Genomic DNA, 24,776 nt, shown 5'->3' on the forward strand with positions numbered 1-24,776 from the left:
TAAGGAATTGGTCCATTTTATCTAGGTTATTATTTGTGGGCATAGAGTTGTTTACGTGGGCCTCTCACTGTTGTGGCCTCTCCCGCTGCGGAGCACAGGCTCCGGACGCGCAGGCTCAGCGGCCATGGCTCACGGGCCCAGCCGCCCCGCAGCATGCCGGATCCCCCCGGACTGGGGCGCGAACCCGTGTCCTCTGCATTGGCAGGCGGACCCTCAACCACTGCGCCACCACGGAAGCCCCCTTTATTATCCTTTTAATTTCCATGGGATTTGTGTGATGTCCCCCTCTAATTTCTTTTTTTTAAATTTCTTTTATTTATTTATTTTTGGCTGTGTTGGGTCTTCGCTGCTACACACAGGCTTTCTGTAGTGGGCTACTCTTTCGTTGAGGTGCGCAGGCACCTCATTGCAGTGGCTTCTCTTGTTGCAGGGCACAGGCTCTAGGCATGCGGGTTTCAGTAGTTGTGGCACGCGGGCTCAGTAGTTGTGGCTTGTGAGCTCTAGAGCGCAGACTCAGTAGTTGTGGCGCACAGGCTTAGCTGCTCTGCGGCATGTGGGATCCTCCTGGACCAGAGATCAAACCCATGTCCCCTGCATTGGCAGGCAGATTCTTAACCACTGTAACACCAGGGAAGTCCCTTAATTTCTGATATTAGTAATTTGTGTCTTCTTTCTTTTTTTCCTTAGTTAGCCTGACTAGAGGCTTATCAATTTTATTGGTCTTTTCGAAGAATAAGCTTTTGGTTTTGTGGATGTTCTATTTTGATTTGCTATTTTCAATTTCATTAATTTCTGCTCTAGTTTTTATTGTTTCTTTTCCTCTGCTTACTTTGGATTTAATTGCTCTTCTTCTTCAAGTCTGGTAAGGTGGAAGCATAGGCAATTGACTTTAGATCTTTCTTCCTTTCTAACATATGCATTCAATGCTATAAATTTTGCTCTAAGTGCTATTTTTGCTGCATCACACAAGTTTTGATAAGTTGTGTTTTTATTTTCATTCAGCTCAAAATATTAAAAAATTTCTATTGAGAGTTCTTCTTTGACTCGTGTGTCATTTGGAAATGTATTGTTTAATCTCTAAATATTTTGGAAATTTCCAGCCGTCTTTCTGTTATTGATTTCTAGTTTAATTCCACTGTGGTCTGAGAGCAGACATTGTGTAACTTTTATTCTTTGAAATGTATCAGGATATGTTCTGTTGCCCAGAATGTGGTCTATCTTGGTGAATGTTCCATGTGAATTTGAGAAGAATGTGTAATCTGCTGCTGTTAGATGAAGTAGTCTACGGATGTCAGTTATATTCAGATGATTGATGGTGCTGTTGAGGTCATTTCTGTCTTTTCTGATATTTGGCTTTCTGGATCTGTCCATTTTTGATAGAGGGGGTTGAAGTTTTCAAATATAAGAGTGGATTCATCTATTTTTCCTTGCAATACTATCAGTTTTTGCCTCATGTATTTTGATGCTCTTATTAAGCATATAAACATTAAAGATTGTTATGTCTTTTTGGAGAACTGAACCCTTTATCATTATGTAATATCCCTCCTTATCTCTGATAATTTCCCTTACTCCAAAGTCTGCTGTCTGAAATTAATGTAGCCACTCCTGCTTTCTTTTGACTAGTGTTAATATGGTATATCTTTCTCCATTCCCTTACTTTAAAAAAAATTTTTTAACATCTTTATTGGAGTATAATTGCTTTACAATGTTGTGTTAGTTTCTGCTGTATAACAAAGTGAATCAGCTATATGTATACATATATCCCCATATCCCCTCCCTCTTGCATCTCCCTCCCACCCTCCCTATCCCACCCCTCTAGGTGGTCACAAAGCAGCGAGCTGATCTCCTTGTGCTATGCAGCTGCTTCCCACTAGCTATCTATTTTACATTTGGTAGTGTATATATGTCAATGTTACTCTCTCACTTCGTCCCAGCTTACCCTTACCCCTCCCTGTGTCCTCGAGTCCATTCTCTATGTGTGCATCTTTATTCCTGTCCTGCCCCTAGGTTCATCAGAACCTTTTTTTTTTTTTAGATTCCATATATATGTGTTAGCATATGGTATATGTTTTTCTCTTTCTGACTTATTTCACTCTGATCCCTTACTTTTATTCTTATTTTTAAAATAAATTTATTTATTTTTGGCTGCGTTGGGTCTTCGTTGCTCCACACAGGCTTTCTCTAGTTGCGGCGAGCGGGGGTGGGGGGGCTACTCTTTGTTGTGGTGCACGGGCTTCTCATTGCGGTGGCTTCTCTTTGTTGTGGAGCTCAGGCTCTAGGCGCACGGGCTTCAGTAGTTGTGACACGTGGGCTCAGTAGTTGTGGCTGGCGGGCTCTAGAGCGCAGGCTCAGTAGTTGTGGCGCACGGGCTTAGTTGCTCTGCAGCATGAGAGATCTTCCCAGACCAGGGCTCGAACCCATGTCCCCTACACTGGCAGGTGGATTCTTAACCACTGCACCACCAGGGAAGTCCGATCCCCTTACTTTTAATCTGTACGTGTCTTTATATTTAACTTGGGTTCCTTGTAGAAAACATAAAATTGGGTATTGTTTTTAATCCACTCTGACAATGTCTGTCTTCTAATTGGTATATTTAGACAATTGACGTTTAAAGTGATTATTGATATCGTTGGATTAATGTCTACCATATTTGTTAACTGTTTTCTATTTGTTGTCCTAGTTTTGTCTTCCACACAATTCCCTCTTTTCTTAGCATGTAAGTTATACTTCTTTTTCACTCTTTTTAGTGGTTGCCCTAGAGTTTTCACTGTACATTTTACAACTAATCCAAGTTCATTTTCAAATAATACTATATCACTTCAAGAGTAGTGCAAGTACCTTATAATAATTAAGTAGCCCTAATTCTTACCTTTCATCCTTTGTATGATTGCTGTTATTCAATTCATTTATACTCAAGAGTATAATATATTCATATATATTGTTCCTATTATTGTTTTGAACAAACTGTTATCTATCTGTTAGATCCATTAATAATAAGATAAATGAAAGTTTTTCTTTTACCTTCACTTTTTCCTTCTCTGATGCCCTTCCTTTCTTCATGTAGAACTGAGTTCCTGGCCTATATCATTTTCCTTCTCTCTGAAGAACTTCTTTTAACATTTCAGCAAGTTGGATCTACTGGCTACAAATTCCCTCAATTTTTGTTTGTCTGAGAAAGTCTTTATTTTTCCTTCCTTTTTAAAGGATAATTTCACAGAGTATAGGATTCTAGGCTGCTGTTTTTTTCTCTCAAATATTAAATATTTCACTCTATTCCCTTCTTATTTGCATGGTTTCTGAGGAAAAGTCACATATAATCCTTATTTTTGCACCTCAATAGGAAAGGTGTCTTTTCCTTCTGTCTTGTTTCAGGAATTTTTCCTTGGTTTTCTTTGAATATGACATGTCTAGGTGTATTGTATTGGGCATTTATCCTGCTTGGCCTTCTATGAGCTTCCTAAATCTGTAGTTTGGTGTCTGACACTAATTTGGGGCAATTTTCAGTCACTATTGCTTCAAATGTTGCTTCTGTCCCTTTCTGTCTTTTCCTTCTGGTATTCTCGTTATGCATATGTTCACCTTCTGTAATTGTCCCAGAGTTTTTGGATATTCTGTTCTGATTTTTTTCAGGTTTTGTTTCCTCTTTGCTTCCAGTTTTAGAGGTTTCTACTGTTGTATCCGCAAGCTCAGAGATTCTTTCCTCAGCCATGACTAGTCTACTAACGCGTCCATCAAAAGCATTCTTCGTTTCTGGTACAGTGTTTCCAATCTCTAGCATTTGTTTTTTATTTTTTCTTAGAATTTCCATTTTTCTGCTTACATTATTCATCTGTTCTTGTATGCTGTCTGCTGTTTCTATTAAAGTCTTTAGCATTTTAATCATAGTGTAAAAAAATTCCTGATCTGTTACTTCCAACATTCCTTTTTGTTTAATTGCTATCAAACTGTGTAACCCAGATCTTTATTTTAATGTACAAAACCTTCATTTACTTGCCACTTCTCTAAACTGTCATTTAACCTAAAAGCTGCATGTCTCCATACCCTCTAAAGAAATATTTGATTTAGATTCGATTGATTCAACCTACCAAATTTCACCAGTGAATTTATGAATACTTCCTATTATCTCTCCATCTACCCAGCCATCCATCCAAGCTTATTGTTTTCCTGCTTTCAGGTTTTTTTTTAACTTTTTAAATCATTTATTTATTTTTTTCACACACACACTGTATTTTATTTTTACAAGAGGTAAATAAACTGACCCCAAGCATTGTAAATGGATGACCACAACAAAAGCAACAATGATTGCAATTACCAAACACGAAACACACTCATACTATGTCATAATATTGACATTCAGTCCAGGAATCCTCCACTGCAACAGCTCCTTTACTTTGCAGTGAAAATTGATTTGTATATTTTTTGCCCCTGAGTCCTTGTGGAATTTTTTTTTTTTATTCAAACAGAAAGTCAAAAATTATAAGCATCCTCATCAGTTCACTCAGTCCCATATAATTAATTTTTTTTATCTTGATCTTTTGTTAGCACTTCTATGAATTCATCAGTTTTCCATTAGAGTTCTGACAATGCTTATTCATTCAGTTCAGCCGTATAGTCAGTTACCAGAAACCTGTACTTGTCAGAGTGTTTTCCACGAATTCCTTGAAGATGAAACCCTTTTATAGGAACATTTTTGCAAAAGCATCAGAGTACACCCAGACTTCCAACATTCTTGTCATAGATGACTCTGGGTCTAGTGCTTGTTTAGTCTCTGCAAGCTGTGTTTTTTACCTTTTAGTATGCCTTGTAAGTCATCGTTGAAAGATGGACATGATGTACTGGGTGAAACAACTGTGGTGAATAATGGGTTTTTAATAAATGCGGTGGTGAGGTGGTGGGGAGGGGAAGCATTCTCTAGTCCTACGATTAGCTCTTAGTCTTTCAGTGAGCCTGTGCCCTTGGACTGTGAACTTCAACAGTGTTTCTCAATCTCTCCCCACCTTCCCCCCACTGCAGGACAGGATGGCAAGAAGGGGCTGGCTGGGGTTAGGTATTTCCCTTCTCCCAGGTAGATTTAGGCTCAGATTAGAAACCCAGCAGATAAGGCTCTGGTAAATTAGTTTCTCCTGCAGGCAGGTCTTGTTAAGAACAGAATGCTCTGGCGTATTTCAGAGTGGTTCCTTTCCCCTCTCTCCGTCAGAAGCATGAGAGGATTCTTCTCTGATTTCCACTGTGAGGACCTGGTAGATCTTCTGCTGGTAAGAATCATGAAAGTATGGAGGCCCCCCTATGACTGGGTCCCTGTAAAAATTTCAACTCTCAGAGTTGTCCTCCCTGGGCTGCCAGCAATTCATCAATTACAGTTCATGTTTTCCTACCCTGGTACTGGTTCGCATGGGGCTTTCTCTTGTGGGTTTCTACTCCAGCAAGTTGTGATTCTCTGTGTCTGTGAGTCTCTGCAGTACCTAGAGCACTGACTTTTCTTGTGGCCTCACTTCTCTGACTGGTTTAAGAAGAGTTGTTGATTTTTCAGTTTGAACAGCATTTTTACTTGTTGTTAAAACAGAGTGGTGACTTCTAAGCTCTTCTTTACCTGCTGGACCAGAAATTGCCTGTTATCTTCTTTTTACAGATAAGGAAACCAAGGCAAAAAGATATTTAGTAATTTGATCAAGGCCTCCCAGCTAGTAGGTGGAAGAGTCAGAATTTGAATCTTGGTTCAGGAGCCTGTGTTCTTAACCACTACATCATTGAGGAAAACAAGCAAGTCGGGCTTGTAGGGGAAGGAGGAATATGTTTTCTTACCATGAGATCTTTCATACCTACTGAGTTTACATTTTCAAAACATTTTCTAAAACAATGAAAGGAACATGTACCAGAAGGGTTGGCTTGAAAGTAATGATTACTAAAACTTGAAGTAGATACAATAAGTAAACATTTTAGAGTAAAAGAAAACAAAAATCACTCCTAAACCTACCATTTTTACAGATTACGTTTCAGTCCTTGTTCTTCTTTGTGAATATTATATGTGGGTATTATGTCCTCTTTTTCACTTAACATCGTATCATGGGAATTTCTCCCATGTTTCCACATCTTCTTTATAATCACATTTAATAGCTGTATAGTAGTCTATCCTGGTGACATGCTATAACTTACAAAAGTATTCTCTTATTGCTTGACATGTGATGACTGACATTTTTCTTTTACAATGATAGGTAATGTTCCACAATTTTTTCCCTTTCACTGAGTGATTTCATTCAGGATAGCCCCATGAATGGAATTCCTGGGTCAATAGATTTGGATAGTTGTATAATTATTGCTAATTTTTGTCATATTAGTTTCCACATTAGGGTTGTACCAATTTTCTGGGCTTCCAGCATTGTGTAATTATATCAGATATAGTAGCATCAAAATGTTATATATATGTATATTGAAAACCTTTTAGATACAAAGGCAGTGTCAATAACAGGAGGCTATAAAATAGGACCCGTTCCATGAACTGATGCGTGACTTATTCTCAGATTTTAAGTTTATGTTACATGGGGCCTTGTATATAGGAGACGTTCCATAGATATTTATTGAATGGATGGGTGATGAATGGTTGGATGGATGACATCCAACTGATTTCTCCTTATTAACACATAAAAAGTTAGTGGGAAAGTTGAACTGATATCCTGATTCAGAATATAGAGTTCTTCCTCCCACTATAACTGCAGTTTTACTACATTCAGCCAACATTCACTACATACTTAGTATATGAAAAGCACAGTCTGGGGCTTCCCTGGTGGCACAGTGGTTGAGAGTCCACCTGCCGATGCAGGGGACGCGGGTTTGTGCCCCGGTCCGGGAGGATCTCACATACTGCGGAGCGGCTGGGCCCGTGAGCCATGGCCGCTGAGCCTGCGCGTCCGGAGCCTGTGCTCCGCAACGGGAGAGGCCACAGAAGTGAGGGGCCCGCGTACCGCAAAAAAAAAAAAAAAAAAAGCACAGTCTGGAAGCTGGGGGTATTACTCTCAATAAAACATAGTTCCGGGGCTTCCTTGGTGGCGCAGTGGTTGAGAATCTGCCTGCCAATGCAGGGGACACGGGTTCGAGCCCTGGTCTGGGAAGATCCCACATGCCACGGAGTGACTGGGCCCGTGAGCCACAACTACTGAGCCTGTGTGTCTGGAGCCTGTGCTCCGCAACAAGAGAGGCCACGACAGTGAGAGGCCCGTGCACGGCGATGAAGAGTGGCCCCCGCTCGCCGCAACTAGAGAAAGCCCTCGCACAGAAACGAAGACCCTACACAGCCAAAAATATAAATAAATAAATGAATTAATTAAAAAAAAAAAAAAAACATAGTTCCATCCATCATGGTCCTCACAGTTTGACTGGGAAACTCACAAACCTCTCCAGATCAAATTCTCATTTATAAAATGAATGGACTGACCTCAGAAGTCCTTTCCAGCTTCCGGATTCTGTGATCTTCTCAAACTCTAAATTTCCTACTTCTAGATACTAAGTCTAAAGTAAGCTGATCTTAAAGAACAATCTAAAGAAACTGGTGATCCTGGATAGTGACAGGGAGTCTTCTCCCCTTCCTACTCCTCATTTGTTCGTTCATTCATTCATCATTCATTGAGCACACACTAAACATGAGACACTATTAAGCTCTAGAAATAAAAATACCAATAAGTCCTCTTCTCTTAAAAAGTCTATAGTCAAAAGTGCGACGGTTTTTTGAAGAGGGATAGTTTGGCAACACAACAGTACTCCACACAGTATTTATGTGTGTGTGAGTGGGACCCACTTATTCTACTGTCAGGGAGGGGAAATTTCCCCTTTTCTCCTCTTGAGATCCTGTGGCTGGACCAATCATAAAACTGACACAAGACAGGTTGTGTCCTGTGGACTGGAGAAAAAGAAACCCATTTAATTTGTGTGCACATAGAGGTCGCAAAGAAACGGGACCTAAGAAGTGGCCAGAGCAGATAGCTTTTATATTTTTTAGACAAAGAAGCAATAAATATGAGAGGGATTGACAGGACAAAGAAACTTAGCTTTGGGTGTTTAATTAGTAAGGAATTTAAGCAAAGTTTGCGCTTAGGTAGTAAATTAGTAAAGAAGTAACAAGTACCGTATGCTAACACATACATATGGAATTTAAGAAAAAAAAAATGTCATGAAGAACCTAGGGGTAAGACAGGAATAAAGACACAGACCTACTAGAGAATGGACTTGAGGATATGGGGAGGGGGAAGGGTAAGCTGTGACAAAGCGAGAGAGAGGCATGGACATATATACACTACCAAACGTAAAATAGATAGCTAGTGGGAAGCAGCCACATAGCACAGGGCGATCAGCTGGGTGCTTTGTGACCGCCTGGAGGGGTGGGATAGGGAGGGTGGGAGGGAGGGAGACGCAAGAGGGAAGAGATATGGGAACATATGTCTATGTATAACTGATTCACTCTGTTATAAAGCAGAAACTAACACACCAGTGTAAAGCAATTATACTCCAATAAAGATGTTAAAAAAATAAATTAAAAAAAAAGAAAAGAAGAAGTAACAAGTGTGCAGGCTTCTCAGCCCTGAGTCCCCTATCTCTGGTGATAATGGTGTCTTTCTACCTCCCAGTACGAGGAGAGCACCTTTCACATGGGAAATCTATTTCTTGCTTTCAGGGAGACAGAGAGGAGGGTAAAAGTATCCCTCTCGCGTTGACTGTTTCTTAAGTAGTTTTAATTCAAAATAATCAACGTGCCATTGAGGCATATTTTGGGCCCCAACACTACTATTCTAGCTAACATTTAAATGGAGTGGTCTCCAGTATTAAAGTAGAGGAAGGAATCAGCTAATATTGACTCAGGCTCACCCTCTGAATTCTCCCAGAAGTTAACGGGAAATAACACTGAATCTTGAAGGTTTTTCATAGGGAAAAAATACGTGTACCATACTTGCCAACATCAAGACGAAAGGGGACAAATGCATGTGGACTCACCATTTCTCTTCTTCTACTTGCACTCCTATGGACTGGAACTTACTGGGTGCTTTATTTTCCCCTGTTTTGTTAGGTTCTTCAGCATCGTCCACCTGAAGAAATAACCAAAAGTAGAGGTGCTCTATTTTAGTCATCTTGCTTGAAAAACAAAGTCCCATTTCATTAGAAACCTCTATAATATTATTGGAATGTTTGTGATTTATAACCTTTTTGTTCAATGTTTACGTGTTTGATGAGCAACTTCATTATAATGCACTTGGACTCTGCTGATCTTAGTAAAATGCAGTTTTGTTCATTTCCAAAGTGCCTAATAAGTGTCTGTGATTCCTGCATGGACTTGTCAGGATATACTTCCTGTGGGCTCTGTATTAGAAGGGAGCACCTCATGGGATTGTGTTGTTGAAAGTTTTGAATTTGCAGATAACAAAATGCAAAAGAAGGAAGAAATTTCACTTATCGTAGTTAGAATTGTTGACATTAGGAGATTTAGGTATTAACCTTATTAATATAACTATAGAGCATCCTCATTTTTTTTTCCCCCTTAAATTAAGGAATTGGCTTTGGATATCACTCCATAGTTTCTAAATAGCTATGCATATATTATAGTTCATATAGAAAATGTATCTGTATATAACTGATAGCTTATGTGACAGATTAGGCCCAACCCAAATTTGAAATAAATGTTATGACTATTCAGAGCAGTTAGATTTATTCCTCTTTTTTCTCTGTTTTTTTTTTTTTTTGTTTTTGTTTTTAATTTTATTTATTTATTTATCTGTTTGTGCCGGGTCTTAGTTGCGGAATGCATGTGGGATCTAGTTCCCTGACCAGGGATCGAACCCGGGCCCCCTGCATTGGGAACGCGTAGCCTTATCCACTGCACCACCAGGGAAGTCCCTCTCTATGTTTTTAATAAATTAGTTTTTTCTAAATAGAAAGCCATTTAACATAAGTTGTATAAAACTAAAACACAGAAGTATATAATGTAGAAAGCAAAAGTTCCCCATGAAGCACGGTCAATCCTTTGATGCATATTTGAGCATCTTTTAACATATGTAGAATATATTATATATAAAAATGATTATTAATACTAAATTTACACAGATGAGATTATACTATATATTTTTTGTGTGCAATCTGCTTTATTCATTTAACACTGCTATCTTTTGGACATTTTATCATGTTAGTAAATATAGCTCTAACTCAATCCTTTTGTTGGCTACGTAAATACTCCTTTTAATGGTTATGTAAGCAACGTGGGCATCAGGGTAATTTTCTCTCTGCTGTTATTACATTTAGTATTATAATTAATATTTCATATGTATATTTAGCACAATTCTGCAACTATTGTATGAGAAAAATTCTTAATAGTAGAAATGTTAGATGGAAGTACTGAGCATATTCAACTGTAAGGGATATTGACAAACTGCTCTTCAAAGCATTTATCAGTGTACGGGAATATCCATTTTCCAAATGTTCACCAATATTAAATATTGGCAAACTTTAAAATTTTTGCTAATACCACAGGTGAAAAATATCTATTAGCCTCTTGTATTTTTATCTGTAAATTGCCTATTTATATCCTTTGCTAGTTATTGTGGGGGGGTTTTTCTTATTGAGTTGTTTATTTTCTTCTTTATAGGATCTCTTTATATCTTATGACCCTTAAACCCTTTCTTAGCTATATATACTGTAAATATTTTTTCCCAGTTTATCGTTTGTCTTTTAAATTTTGTCCTTCATTGTAGAGAATCTTAAATTACTATGTAGTCAGTCTAGCTTTTATGGTTGGGAAAGACCAAAAGTTCTCTTATATTTGTTTTTATGCTTTCATTTTTTTTTCATATTTAGTTCTTATAATCCACTATCCTGAAATGTTTGTGTAGAAGATACAGAAATTTAATATTTTTTCTGCACATGAATCATCAATTGACCTGGCTCTTTTTATTAACTAATTCATCTCTTTGGTTTGAGATGCCAACTTTATCTTATACCAAATTTTACCCATATATATTTACCCAATCATTCTCATACATAAAAATGTGTTTTGGGTCTATTGGTCTATTGGTCTTATTGCTCCTCCCTCTCTTTTTTTCCCGATATAATTTTGTAATAAATCTTGATATCTTCTGTGACAAGTCTCCTCTTGTAATTCTCTTTTTTAAAAATAAATTTATTTATTTTATTTATTTATTTTTGGCTGCGTTGGGTGTTCTTTGTGGCATGCAGGCTTTTCGTTGTGGTGGCTTCTCTTGTTGCGGAGCGTGGGCTCTAGGTGCGCGGGCTTCAGTAGTTGTGGCTCACAGGCTCAGTAGTTGTGGCACACGGGCTTAGTTGCTCTGTGGCATGTGGGATCTTCCTGGACCAGAGCTTGAACCTGTGTCCCGTGCATTGGCAGGTGGATTCTTAACCACTGCTCTACCAGGGAAGTCCCTGTAATTCTTTTTTAAAAATGTAATTTAAAAACTCCAGCAACCTAAGTGTCCATCAACAGATGAATGGATAAAGAAGATGTGGTACATATATACAATGGAATATTACTTAGCCATTAAAAAGAATGAAATTTTGCCATTTGCAGCAACATGGATGGACTTGGAGGGCAGTAAGCTAAGTGAAATAAGTCAGACAGAGAAAGACAAATATTGTATGATACCACTTGTATGTGGAATCTAAAAGGTACAACAAAGTAGTGAGTAGAACAAAAAAGAAACAGTCTCACAGATATAGAGAACCAGCTAGTGGTTATCAGTGGTGAGGGAGGGAGGGGCAATATAGGGGTGGGGGAGGGGGAGGCCCAGGCTCTTGGGTGTAAGATGGGCTCAAGGATATATTGTACAACATGGGGAATGCAGCCAATATCTTGTGATAACTATAAATGGAAAGTAACATTTAAAATTTGTATAAAAAACTTTAAAATTTTTTTAAATAAAAAATAAATTTTACTCATTAAAAACCCCAAAACCTCTAGGGTATTTTGGGGTATTAATTTCTAAATAAACTTTAGCATCACATTGTCAAAACCCTCCCCCTAGTCTCGACTAAGTGATAAAAATCACATAGGAATTTTCATTGAAATTTCTTTAAATATTTATATGAATTTTGAGAGAATTGCCATCTTTACACTTTGGAGTATTCCCATATAGAAATATTGAATAGCTTTCCATTTATTCATTTATCCATATCCTTCCCCCACCCACCGAGGACTAGAACACCAGAAAAAGCACCAGAAAAAGTAGTTGATGTGAGTTTTGGTGACATATTATATAAAAATGCATATTTTTAGATATTCTAGAATCATATTTAGTGCTGTGAGTTGCTCCCACTAGAAGAACACGTGAACCAAGATCCCATGTTCACCACATCCGTCACGGGCTTTTGAATGCATGTGCTCATTGAGGGAAATAGCACATTTATTTATTAATCGGACAAAGTGCCTCATTCTGGTGACTTAGTTACTGTCTGGAAGCCCCAAGCCCACCTTCTCTACCCAGCTGCTCTGTGGCACAGGGGCGAGGACTCTGAAGACTACATTTCCCAGGCTTCCTTGCTCGCTGGCCTCCAGTTAGGTTCTAACCAAGGAAGGTCGGAGGAGGGAAGCCCTTTCGAAGCCCAACAGCGCGTGCGCCAGCCCTTGCAAGTCCTGGCACCAGACAGCCGTGCTCGCCTCAGTGGTCTATATGGGCCTCTCCTCTTGAGTGTCTGAATTTTGGTAACCCCGTCTTTCCCCTTCTGCTCCCCTAGTCCAAGGGTGACCTCTTACTGCATCCCTTTCTGCTCTCTCAACCATCCCATTACTGTAGAACCAATTTGGTGGATGAAACTGCCTCTGTGTGAGAAACGAGCACGGCTTCCTTTTTCCTGAATGGGATTCTAACTGGTTCCGTATGGCTACACATGGAAATTAAAAATGCTCAGGATGTCAGACAAAGTACGATGCTGCCGCGTTACACTTTGGGGTAGTTTCAAAATTACCCAATGAAATTTTTTCGAAAGATGCATGATAGATATTCCCCTTAAGAACCGTGGTGCTCAATGCACCAGGAAAGGGAGAAAGAAAGGAAGCAGGGGTCCGAGGATGAAGGACGTTGTACTGTTCCAGGCTCGCCCCACCTGTCCAAACTCACAGCTTATTTGCATCAAAGCGTTGTCATCTTCTTAAGCTTTAGTCATTGCAGATAAATTTATCTCTCTGACTTTAATCCCCTTAGTTAGTTAGATCCAAATATTGACAAATGTCACGTCTCTTATATAGTATGTAGGGTAATCTACTTAAATTTATGAAGAGGCATTCAAAAATTTAAATATGTTGCAGGGTTAATTAAATCTCTGTCCTGAAAAAAATTGAGAAAGCCCACGGCCGATGATACAATTTTAGTGTTTCTGGCTAATCAAAATTTTAAAGGAGGATAATACTAATAATAACAATCAAACCTAATATTTACTGGGCCCTTAATATGCCAGGCACTATGCTTTGAACTTTACATATACTGTATCCATCAGTTTTATGTTTTTAATTTTATTTATGTATTTTTTGGCTGCATTGGGTCTTCATTGCTGCACACGGGCTTTCTCTAGTTGCGGCGAGCAGGGGCTTCTCTTTGTTGCGGTGCACAGGCTTCTCATCGTGGTGGCTTTTCTTGTTGCAGAGCACGGGCTCTAGGTGCAGGAGCTTCAGTAGTTGTGGCACGTGGGCTCAGTAGTTGTAGCTTGTGGACTCAGTAGTTGTGGCTCGTGGGCTCTAGAGCACCGGCTCAGTAGTTGTGGCGCACGGGCTTAGTTGCTCCGCGGCTTGTGGGATCTTCCCGGGCCAGGGATTGAACCCGTGTCCCCTGCATTGGCAGGCAGATTCTTACCACTGCGCCACCAGGGAAGTCCCTATCCATCAGTTTTTATTACAACATATAAAGTACCCGATGCGATAGCAACTATTATTATTCTCATTTTCCGGATGAGGAAACCATTAAATAATTGGCCTAAGTTCACACAGGCTGTAAAGTAAATAATTATAATATTAACTATTAGATATAGATTAAATTTAAAATGTTGAGAAAGGCTTGAAAACTCTCACCCTAAAAAGGTAAACTGTGAGAAAGAGCCCAAGGTCCTAGTATCACATATTTGGGGGATTAGGATTTAAATTAGATTACAGTGTAATGAAATTTGATGACTATTTTGTATCCTAAATTTAAATTTACTTATTATTCTCCATCAAAGGAGCAGCATAATATGGTCACATTAGATGCCAAGGTACAATCTAGGCTCTGTCAACATAAGATGTGTGACCTTGGGTTCTCACTTCTGGGGGAGAGATAATAACCCCACCTATGCCATAGGGCTGCTGTAGAGGCAGAATGAGACAACCACGTAAAGCACGCAGTGCTCTCATATAATTTCTATAGCTGTGAACAATGATTGGAGGAAGAGTAAGAACAATTCTTTAGCTCACTAAAATATCCAAATATTCAAGAAGCAGGGTGGTCTCTGAAACAAAGACTTTCTCCCCAACATTATTCGTGAATTTCAGAGTAGTTCTGTCTTACTGGGTAAAAAGAATAATAATATAAGTTGGATGTCATATAGTATATGAGTGCTTTATTCTAAGAATTATTTAGAGAGTAACCTAACCAACCAGCAGAACTGGGAGGTGATCAAGATAGAAGCTTTTAAATAAAATGAACAGTAAGACAGATAATTACCTTTAAAATACATTGTTAAGTGAAAAAAGGCAAGATATAGACTAGTGTGAGGTATATGCTGCTACTATCTGGGTAAAAAGGGGAATAAATATATATTTGCTTGAATATGTGCAAAATATCCCTGCAGGGAGATGCAAGTATTGCATTCTATTGATTTTCTCCGGAAAGGAGAACTGACTGGCTATTTTTTTTTTTATTTCATTTATTTATTTATTTATTTATTTATTTTTGGCTGTGTTGGGTCTTCTTTTCTGTGCGTGGGCTTTCTCTACTTGCGGCGAGCGGGGCCCACTCTTCATTGCGGTGCGCGGGCCTCTCACTGTCGCGGCCTCTCTTGTTGCGGAGCACAAGCTGCAGACGCGCAGGCTCAGTAGTTGTGGCTCACGGGCCTAGTTGCTCTGCGGCATGTGGGATCTTCCCGGACCGGGGCACGAACCTGTGTCCCCTGCACTGGCAGGCGGATTCTCAACCACTGCGCCACCAGGGAAGCCCCTGACTGGCTATTGAATAGCAAGGGGAGAGAGGCTGGTCACTGTATGTCTTTTTATAACTTTTGAATTTTGAGCCATAGGAATATATTATCTATTGAAAAACTAATATAAAATAAAGAAAAAAATTTAAACATTAAGGAAGTAGAAGAAAACTAACATTACTGGGTGCCACTTATGTGCCAGATAAGAAAGGTGGAATTTTAAAAAAATTACGATAAAACAGACATAAAATTCTCCATTTAACCCTTTTTTTTGTTTTGTTTTGTTTTGCGGTACGCAGGCGGAGCACAGGCTCCGCACGCGCAGGCTCAGCGGCCATGGCTCACGGGCCCAGCCGCTCCGCGGCATGTGGGATCTTCCTAGACCGGGGCACGAACCCGCGTCCCCTGCATCGGCAGGCGGACTCTCAACCACTGCGCCACCAGGGAAGCCCCCATTCAACCCCTTTTAAGTGTACAGTTCCAGTGGCATTAAGTACATTCCCATTACTGTGCTACCATCAGCACTACCCAGCCCCAGAATTTTTTCGTCATCCCAAACTGAAAGCCTTACAGGAAGCTGGATTTTGTAAACTCCCTCCTTCAAATAATCCTACATGGGCTCGATGAGAAGACAGTCTCAGGAAGATTAAATAATTTGCCTGGGACGACACAGAAGACCGGCCTCTGCTCTTCCCCACCCCTTGAAATCCTCTGGGCGGTGGGAGGGAATTAACTCCTGGGATTGGGGTTGGGGTGAGGGTGGGTGGAGGCTGACTTCAGGCCCGGGGCCTCCTGCTAGGTCATCTGGTCCCAAGCACCCGTGCTACAAGTTCTTTTAGGAAACTTGACAAGTCGTGCCATGGTAACCCGTTGGTTATAAAAAAGCATTTGACTCATTGCTACCAGAGAAAGTTTAATTGTCCTTTCAAAGTGGACTCTGCAGGATGGATGGTGAACATCCATCATCGTTGTGAAAACGTACCCCACGCCTGGTGCTTAGACGTGCCTTAGAGTTGGTTCAGTGTGGATAGATTTATGGGCCACCACGTCAGGAAGTTATTATTCAAAGGGCACCTGCAGAACGGTACAGCACAACAAAAATGGGGGGAAAGAATGACTCTTCTCCATGGATGCGAGGAAATTTCTAGCAGGGTAAGCCAAGCTGAACCCATCTAACAACCAAGAATCAGTTTGATCTTATCGTTGGGCAATAGAAAACAGAGAACTGAACTGAGAAGCCTGCCGAAGTATCTACCTTTTTAATGAAATGCATGATTAAATAGCCCACAATTACACTGACCCTGGTGCACATTCTTTCCTCATGAGGCTGTGATGGGAGTTATTGCTTTCCACACTCTCCTTCCCTTTGGTCTCACTCACTGGCCATCACTCCCATGTCTGTGAGAAGTGGTTCACATTTTTGTTCTCGTATGGTTACTCAATAGCATTGAACACACTGTAACACCATCCAGTCATCCACGTTGTTCTTGGATGCCCACTCCTTTTTTGAGAATCAAAATGTGCATTAGGAATTGGGGACACTTTATGTTTGATTGTGTTCATGTTTGTTTAATTATCCTCCCCTTGTCTCACCACATTCAATTTCGAGAACAAAAATAAAAGCTGCTAATCAACTATACTTCAATTTTAAAAGATTGGAATTTGGGGGGTGGGGGGGAAAGATGCCTATAATGTCTATAGACAAAACACCTTCGTAATTTTTTAAAATCACATTTCACAACGTACAGGAGTCCAGAGCCAGTAATTTGAAAGTCTGGTCCTACCTCATCCAAAATGGCAAGATAGTGAATCTTCTGGAAAAAAAAAAGGGGGGCGGGTACATTTCTTCATCTGGGGTTCCTATTTCTTTTTTTTTTTTTTAACAAATTTATTTATTTTTTTGGCTGAGGTACTCAGCTTGTGGGACCTCAGTTCCCCAAACAGGGATTGAACCCAGGCCGTGACAGTGAAAGCGCCGAGTTCTAACCCCTAGACCACCAGGGAACTCCCTGGGCTCCTATTTCAAAGGACAGAAAGGGAGGCTGTTACCTGTATCCCAATGGACAGGCATCGATTCTTCTTGAAGTGGTCCTTCTTCCTGTCCTCTGCAGTGATGGTGGCCATGGCGGTGGTGGTGGTGGTGATGGTGGCAGCATTGTTGCCCATGTGTTGACTTGCTGGGCCGTGGATCTGGGCATTGGCGGCTTCGATGGCGGCTGTCAGAGCCTTCATACTGTCCAGGCTCTCCGTGGAGTTGCTCAGTCCAGACTGGCTGATAATATCCCCTCGCTGGCCCTGTCCATCCATGTAGGCGTCCTGGGCCGACTCTGTGCTACTCTGGGCTGTGATAGAAATGAAAGGTTTCGTGGTAGTTCTGGGTGGGACTGGAGGTGGTGTCTTCTTATATGTTGTAATGCAAGATGACACTGGAAGACAGCGAAAACAAAGACACTGATTTCTGCATGGGTTTTAATTGTCAATATTGTAACTGACATCCATTGGAAATTAGGGCCCACGAAACACACCAAGACATTGAACGTGAAAACAGGTCTGTTGACAGACTAAGTGAGATCCCTGCTTAGGGGGCATATTTGGGCCTCCTCTAAGGCGACACCCCCATACGACTGAGGGGGAAAGAGACTGAAAAACACTGATCTCTGAGATGGAAGTTTCTGAAATGGAGATTAATATGAACTGACATAAAACAGACAGGACTAGCCATCTGTAGAAATCTTCCTGGGCAACAGGGCACCCTGAAAGATAATGTATAACACGGAAAAGACCTGGGAAATCTTTGCCTTCTCAGGGAAATTTTAACCACAGCTAATGCTGAACAAAGTAACTCATTGGAGAAGATTCTGGGGGTCAATAAAGAACATTGAAAAAAAGAAGAAAGCAAAGAGGTTGTGAGCCTGTGTGTTCTAATCCTAAGAACAGGGCAAAGTGCCTGTGGGGGAGGGGGGGGGAGGGAGCAGGGCGCCGGTGGGGGGCTGAGCACAGCCCACTGTCTTAACTTCTTACACCTTGCTTTTATCTTCATTCTGTTTCTCCTCCCTCCTTTTCTTTTTCTTTTTTTCTCTTCCTCCCTTCCTCCCTCCCTCCCTCTTTCCTTCCTTCCTTCCTTTCTTTTTCTGGGTATGTGCTCACTCTATAAACTTTAGTTCTGAATTGTGTTGCTGTTTCAGAGCAGCTCCGTCCTCTGAGAGGGAGGAAACCACACACACGTCTCCTACTGTAAAATAAATGTACCCGCTAGTTGGGAGATCAGCCTGCGTGTGGCCTGTAGGAACCCACTCCCCAAAGTGCTGTCCTTCAGGGCGACGTGATCAGCCCAAGGTTCTGCACAGTGAGACGCCCCTTTCGGAGGTTCCCACTGGAACAGCCTGCAGCCCCTCCTCTGCAAACATCTGAGGGTAAACCCAGGGTCCTGAAGAAGCTGTACACACTGCTTCTCAGCATTCCATATTTGTGGAGCACGATGCAGTGAAACACAGATTGAAGAGAATGAAATTTCCACGTGGGAACCGCCCCCTGGTAAAGAATGATTCCTTAACCAGCTTTCTAAAGACTTTTGTTGAGTCCCCTTAAAAAATGGTTCAAACTATTGTGTTTCCATCACTTTCTGCCCCACCTCATTCCCAGCCCCACCCTCAGCCTTTCCTTTCGGGACCGTTGTTAACACCAAATCGAATAGTCCTGACCACACAATGCTAGCTAGTTACCCATGGTTCTAGTTGTCCCTCAGGCCATCTCGCTGAATGAAATACTCACTTCGATATTCAGGGTGTTTCCTGAGGTCACTCAAAAAAAAATCATCCTATAATGAACAATGAACAGAAGGATCGCACTTCTCTGCCCTGCTGCTCCACTGCCCTGTGATTTGGTGTAATTTCCTTAACCATAAAAGATGGGGACAGAAATGTTCGGCTACTTCCCAGGGCTTGCCCAAGAGTTGAAGGAAAAGAAACACACAGATGTCACATTACAGTATCACGTGTGCTCTGGAGGTGAGGGTAACCTGAATAATAGAAATGTAGCCTCCTCTCCGTTACCTGGGACTGGCAGAGTCTCCCCCAGGAAAACCTTCCATCTCAGCTGTGCGTGAATCACACATCTTTAAATAGGAACAGAGCTCAGCGGTACACACTCCAAACTCCGCAGCTTTTAGCTAACGAGCCCGGGACCAGGAGAGGGAGGCTCACAGCGCTGGCGGAGGCAGAGCTGGAGCAGGACCAGCCCGGGCTCAGGTTATCCCACCAGCCACAGGGAAGCCAAGGGATGCAGACACGTGCACGGTTGATGTTTCCCCTCACTTGATTGAATTTCATGCACTGTAACCACTGAGGAGCTACTTTCCGCTTCCCAGGAAATTTGAAGGGGATAATGCTCGGTGTCAGTTACCCAGCTGCAAACCAGAGTGGGTGGGCCGGGGAGGGACCATCATTAGGATAGAATCAATCTATCTGTTCGAATCTAAGAAACTAGATCATTTTATGACTTCTCCTACAATGTGAACTCATTACAGGAAGTCCCCTACATTGCGAACGTTCAAAGATGTGACCGTGCACGGCTGTTGTGCTGGACTACTGTGCTTTTCAAGGTACTGTACTGTAAGAATAAAAATGTTTTCTTTATTTTTTGTGCTTGTTTTTTTATGTATTATTTGTGTGAAAAGTATTATAACCCTATTACAGTACAGTACTACGTAGCCGATCGTGTTAGTTGGGTACCTAGGCTAACTTTGCCGGACTTATGAACAATTGGACTTACGAATGCGCTCTCGGAACAGAACTCGTTCCTGTGTAGGGGACTTACTGTATTTTGTTTGAGATGGGTTCTCAGGACATTCAGCCCACCTATATTCCAAAGAAATGAAGTGCCGCTTTCCAACATCAAATGTCTGATCCTTTAGATTGTTTACTGCTCCTTGTTAGCTATCCCCAGTTTCCTTCTTGGGTGTGGATAACCAAAACCGGACAACGCGGCCAAATACAGTATCGTATCATTTGCTGTGATTTACAGCACGATGTGGTACCTATGATTGGGGGGTGGGGGTGTCACATTATTTCCAGTGTGATGTCGGGGTTGGCTACGCACCCCCTGGGGCCAAATGCAATTTGGCGCCATCTGGTGGCTATTATCATTTCCTCTTCGGTATCAATAGGGATAATTCTGGGGACTTGGATCGCCGGGGAATTTCAGGACAGCAGCAGCAATGCTAGGCATCCACTAGGGTTAGACTGGACAGGGAGGACCCTGGGGACATGGCTTCCTCAACAGGCTGGCCCAGGCCCAATGCCCAAAGGAGGTAAGAGTTTGAGATTGGCTCACTCTGAATTAGGGGACCATCCGCCATGGGGTTACATCCCAGGGGCTTTACTATGAGATTTTACTGGTGTTTAGAGCTTGGCACAATTCTGCCAGGGCCATCGGAGTCAAAGAAGCACCACCTGTCAGTCATCAAATAGGAATTTTAAAGGAATTCAAATCTTTAAGATTACACTTTGAGGACGAAGAAAGGAGACCCAACACACAACTCACACTTCTCGCAATTCCCTTCCTCCTCATGCCCCAGTTCTTGTGCATTTGAGGCTGCTCCAAAAACTCAGACAACTAAATCCCCCAATTTTTCCCAGCATCACGCTTCCTTAGTTTTGCAGGCTAAGCCCTAAACACTTCTCTTCTCTCTTTGTTGTTGTTGTTTTGTTTTTAAAATTCTACTCTCGTGATTCAGCACCACGAATGACTTAGAATACACTGAGGTCTGGGCTTCCCTGGTGGCGCAGTGGTTGAGAGTCCGCCTGCCGATGCAGGGGACACCGGTTCGGGCCCCGGTCCGGGAAGATCCCACGTGCCGCGGAGCGGCTGGGCCCGTGAGCCATGGCCGCTGAGCCTGCGCGTCCGGAGCCTGTGCTCCGCAACGGGAGAGGCCACAACGGTGAGTGGCCCGTGTACCGCAAAAAAAAAAAAAAAAAAAACAAAAAATAGAATGCACTGAGGTCTGAGCACCAGGAAGCATGTGGTAGAGTGGGGCCCAAGGACGGTGAAACACAGGTTAATACATCTTGTCTGGTCAAGACAGAAACAAAAAATGAGGGGCTTACATGCAGTAAGGGAAACACTTCGTTTGTTTAAGAGGAACATTCTCAAAAACACTGATTAAAAAATGCAAGTGCTCCTTTTACTCAAGTGGAACTTGAAAAAGAAATGATCCTGTTGATTTAATCATTATCACCGCTTTCCTTTGTCGGATAGGTTTATTTGCTCATATCAGATACATTGATTTTTTTCTCCTTTGGGTTCTGGTGATGTGCTATCCCAGCGCAAAGTTGGCTGCAAAGTCTCCTATCCATTTACAAGAAGAGTCAGCGGGAGCAGGTTTCCAGATTTCACTGTCATTACTTTCATTCACATAATACTGTAATGCATCAAGAGACCAGAGATCGGTTTTTACATTTGAATTAAGAAAAAACAATTTTTTAAAAGAAGAACTTATGGCGAAAAACAAATGAGAACAAATTCCTACCCTATTTCAGTTTGTAGCTGATTCTTCAGTATTTTCTCCATTTGCATAGAAAGATAATGCTGTTGTAAGTCTCAGAAAGACCAGAGCCAGGGATTATTTTCGTCTGGAGTGGTGAAGGATTTCTGGAAAACTACCTGGACTCTCTTTTCATTCCGGTTATCCTATGTATGTCAGCTGGACACAAAACAGATGTAGGAGCAAACCTACTTTTTATTTCTTCTTATTAATATGGACTTACTGGCTGAGCTAATGGGTCACATACTCTAAAGCTACGTTGGGGAATTATTTAGTAGTTCCCGGTTGCTGAATGTTAGAAACGCTTTCAGATACGAGAACAAGCCCACAAGGAACTACAAATAAAAACACAAAAGATCAACAGAAGAATTCCAAAATATACAAGTACATGGCTGACTTTGTAGGTGTAAACAAGCTGTCCTACGTTGTTCTTAACCACAAAGCAGGCTGTGACTTGATCTGCTTTTACTAGTAAGAGCAACTTTGGATTTGCAGTGAGTCGTATCAGATGGTCTGCTCTTGCTGAGTCCAGACCACCAGAGAGAGAAGGGCTGCCCGGAACGGTCTAGTTTCCGTCTAGTTTCTATCGAGGACAAAGGTCTCCTGATTTGAGTGATTTGGTCCAGCTGAACAGGAGGTTAACAAGCCCTCAAAAGGAAGTGCTTTATTGGAAAAGAGATTTAAAAAGTGGAATGGGGCTAACAGTGGGGCGCTGGAACTGGCTCTTATCAGCTGGCTAGATTCAACTGTGCAAATCCCTCCCCAAGTCTGTGTTCAGTGACATTTCCTTGCTAGCTTGAAACTGACCTTGGTTTGAGTGTTTACACCACAGGAATTGGCAGGTGCTGTGACTCAGTAGGTATCCCCCCCCAGAGAGCTGGTTGTTAAGCATTTCCAGCACGCCTACCACACAGACCCGGTGCTATACAAAGTGTAACCCACAGACAGGTTTGGATTCACAAAGTATCTGATGAGTGCACCGTGAGATAGGTCATGAAAACACCCAGAGGGAGCGTTTAGAAACTTTATAGCAATTCTACAGAGATTCTGTCCGTTGAATCCATTAGAAAGATGACGGCTTGTCTTTTGCATGTTTTTGTTTTTTTAATTTCTTTCTTCTAGTAATTCATTTTTATGGCATTTTACCAAAACGTTGACCTGCAACAGATTTGACATCCAATAAGAAAACAAACTGTCCGTCACCAGAGATAGTTTGAGAAGCACTGATTTTGGAATGTTCGCAAATCCAGGGGACAGGGCAGTGGTATTGCGCGTGAGATTGAGAGACTAGAGAGGTAACTTGAAACTACAGCCTACTTTAGAAAGCAAAACGATATGGAGAGGCCAAAGGAGAGAAATGTGGGAGGACCTAAACTTGGGACATAAAGGGAGGACTGCACAAATACAGGACGGGAAGAGTAGACTTGTGGTTTTAACGTCAGGTAAGTTGTCTATTTCTATGAAGGTGTGTCTGCATAGAGGTGTGATATCTAGAATGATGGAAGGATTGCCTTGCCGCCTTCCTGCCCTCCCTTTAAGGGGAAATCACAGGGTTCTCTGAGGACCTTGTCTTATAAGGAATGGTTTAAGAAGAGAGGGTGTTTCGTTTGCAAGAGAAGGTAGTCGGAGGGGTTTCCCATTATTTCGAAGGCTATTGTGTAAAGGATGGCATGGACTCAGGCCGTATGAGGCCCGCAGAGAAACCACAAAAGGAAAAGCTCAGAGAGGCATAAAGAATACTTTTCTAGGAGTCGGTCGTCCAAGGATGGAATATGGGGCCCTCGTTGGGGAGTGAGCTCTCTGTCTGAGAAGTAGGGACCCATTGACAAGGATGCTAAGAGAGGAGGCCAGGGAGAGTTACCAGCAGGCTGTTGGTAGCAGTGAGGAATGTTCTGGCATCCTGGGAGCACATATTGGCACCGATGAAGACAAAACTCTTAATCGAGAAGTTTGCTGCTGCCACTTCCGGGCAAGCAGGCCCAGAAGTGCTGAATTTACAATGAACGGTGGAGATCATCCTCCCCAGGGTGACATGCTCCCCAGTCTGGACTGCCCCATCAAACGCCAGACAAATCTGTGATCTAGCTGGAGTCCTTCACATGATAAAAGCACAAACCCAGGTGAAAACAAAGTTGATGAGATGGAGAACGAGTCCAGACGCTTCACCTGCCCTTAGATCAACTCAATCACTGGAGAGTCCATCTTTCCTCCGTATCACACGCTGTGCTAAGAATTTAATAGACAGGACTTCCCAGGTGCCCCAGTGGTTAAGAATCCGCCTGCAAAATCAGGGGACACGGGTTCGACCCCTGGTCCGGGAAGACCCCACGTGCCGCGGAGCAACTAAGCCTGTGTGCCACAACTACTGAGCTTGTGCTCTAGAGCCCGTGAGCCACAACTGCTAAGCCCGCTGCGACAACTACTGAAGCCCTCGCACCTACAGCCCATGCTCCGCAACAAGAGAAGCCACCGCAATGAGAAGCCCATGCACCGCAACGAAGAGTGGCCCCTGCTGGCCGCAACTAGAGAAAGCCCGAGAGCAGCAGAGAAGACCCAACGCAGCCAAAAATAAATAAATTAATTAAAAAAATAATTTAATAGACATGGTCTCACAACCCAGATAGATCTCACTAAACCCATTTGTTTGATGGTAAGACTGAGGCCCAGGGTAGGTAACTGACTTCTCTAAGTCATGCTGCTCCTAGATGTTCACACGGCCTCCAATCCCACCTCTTCTGTTCAGCTAAATCGCCTGTATTCATCCGCATAGTAAGCCTTCCCTGAAACACCGCGTCCGGTAGAAGATAATGCTCTCTCCACGAGGAATTCCAGGAAACTGCTCCTAGCTCAGTCCTCTGGGAGTCCTTTGACCCAGAGGACTGAGCTAGGAGCGCAAAGGTCTGGAGGATGAATGCATTTGGAGTGGTCAACAAGGGGTGCCCAGCTGCAACTTGAAAAATTTTGCAAAAGGAGAGAAACTCCACGAAACAAAATACACATGGAAAAATCGCTCCCTTTTTTCAAAATATTTACAGCTTAACATTTACAGGCCACCCAAAGTGTGGTGGTCAGCGGTCCGCAGCCTGCT

General features: G+C 42.0%; 1 protein-coding gene across 12 annotated transcripts in view; it reads right to left on the minus strand.

Annotated features, from left to right (window-relative positions):
* Positions 1 to 24,776, minus strand: part of DLGAP1 (DLG associated protein 1) — a 323,485-nt gene that overhangs the window by 43,262 nt on the left and 255,447 nt on the right. For 10 of the 12 annotated variants that reach the window (XM_065889911.1, XM_065889909.1, XM_065889916.1 and 7 more), the window contains 2 exons: positions 17,197 to 17,573; positions 8,980 to 9,071 (listed from right to left, as the gene is read on the minus strand). In XM_065889911.1, coding sequence (XP_065745983.1) covers positions 8,980 to 9,071; positions 17,197 to 17,573 — 469 coding nt within the window. The remainder of the gene's footprint in view (positions 1 to 8,979; positions 9,072 to 17,196; positions 17,574 to 24,776) is intronic. The other 2 variants (XM_065889920.1, XM_065889922.1) reach the window with 1 other exon arrangement.

Source organism: Phocoena phocoena, chromosome 13 (assembly GCF_963924675.1).
Source record: "Phocoena phocoena chromosome 13, mPhoPho1.1, whole genome shotgun sequence".
Classification (NCBI taxonomy): Eukaryota; Metazoa; Chordata; class Mammalia; order Artiodactyla; family Phocoenidae; genus Phocoena; species Phocoena phocoena.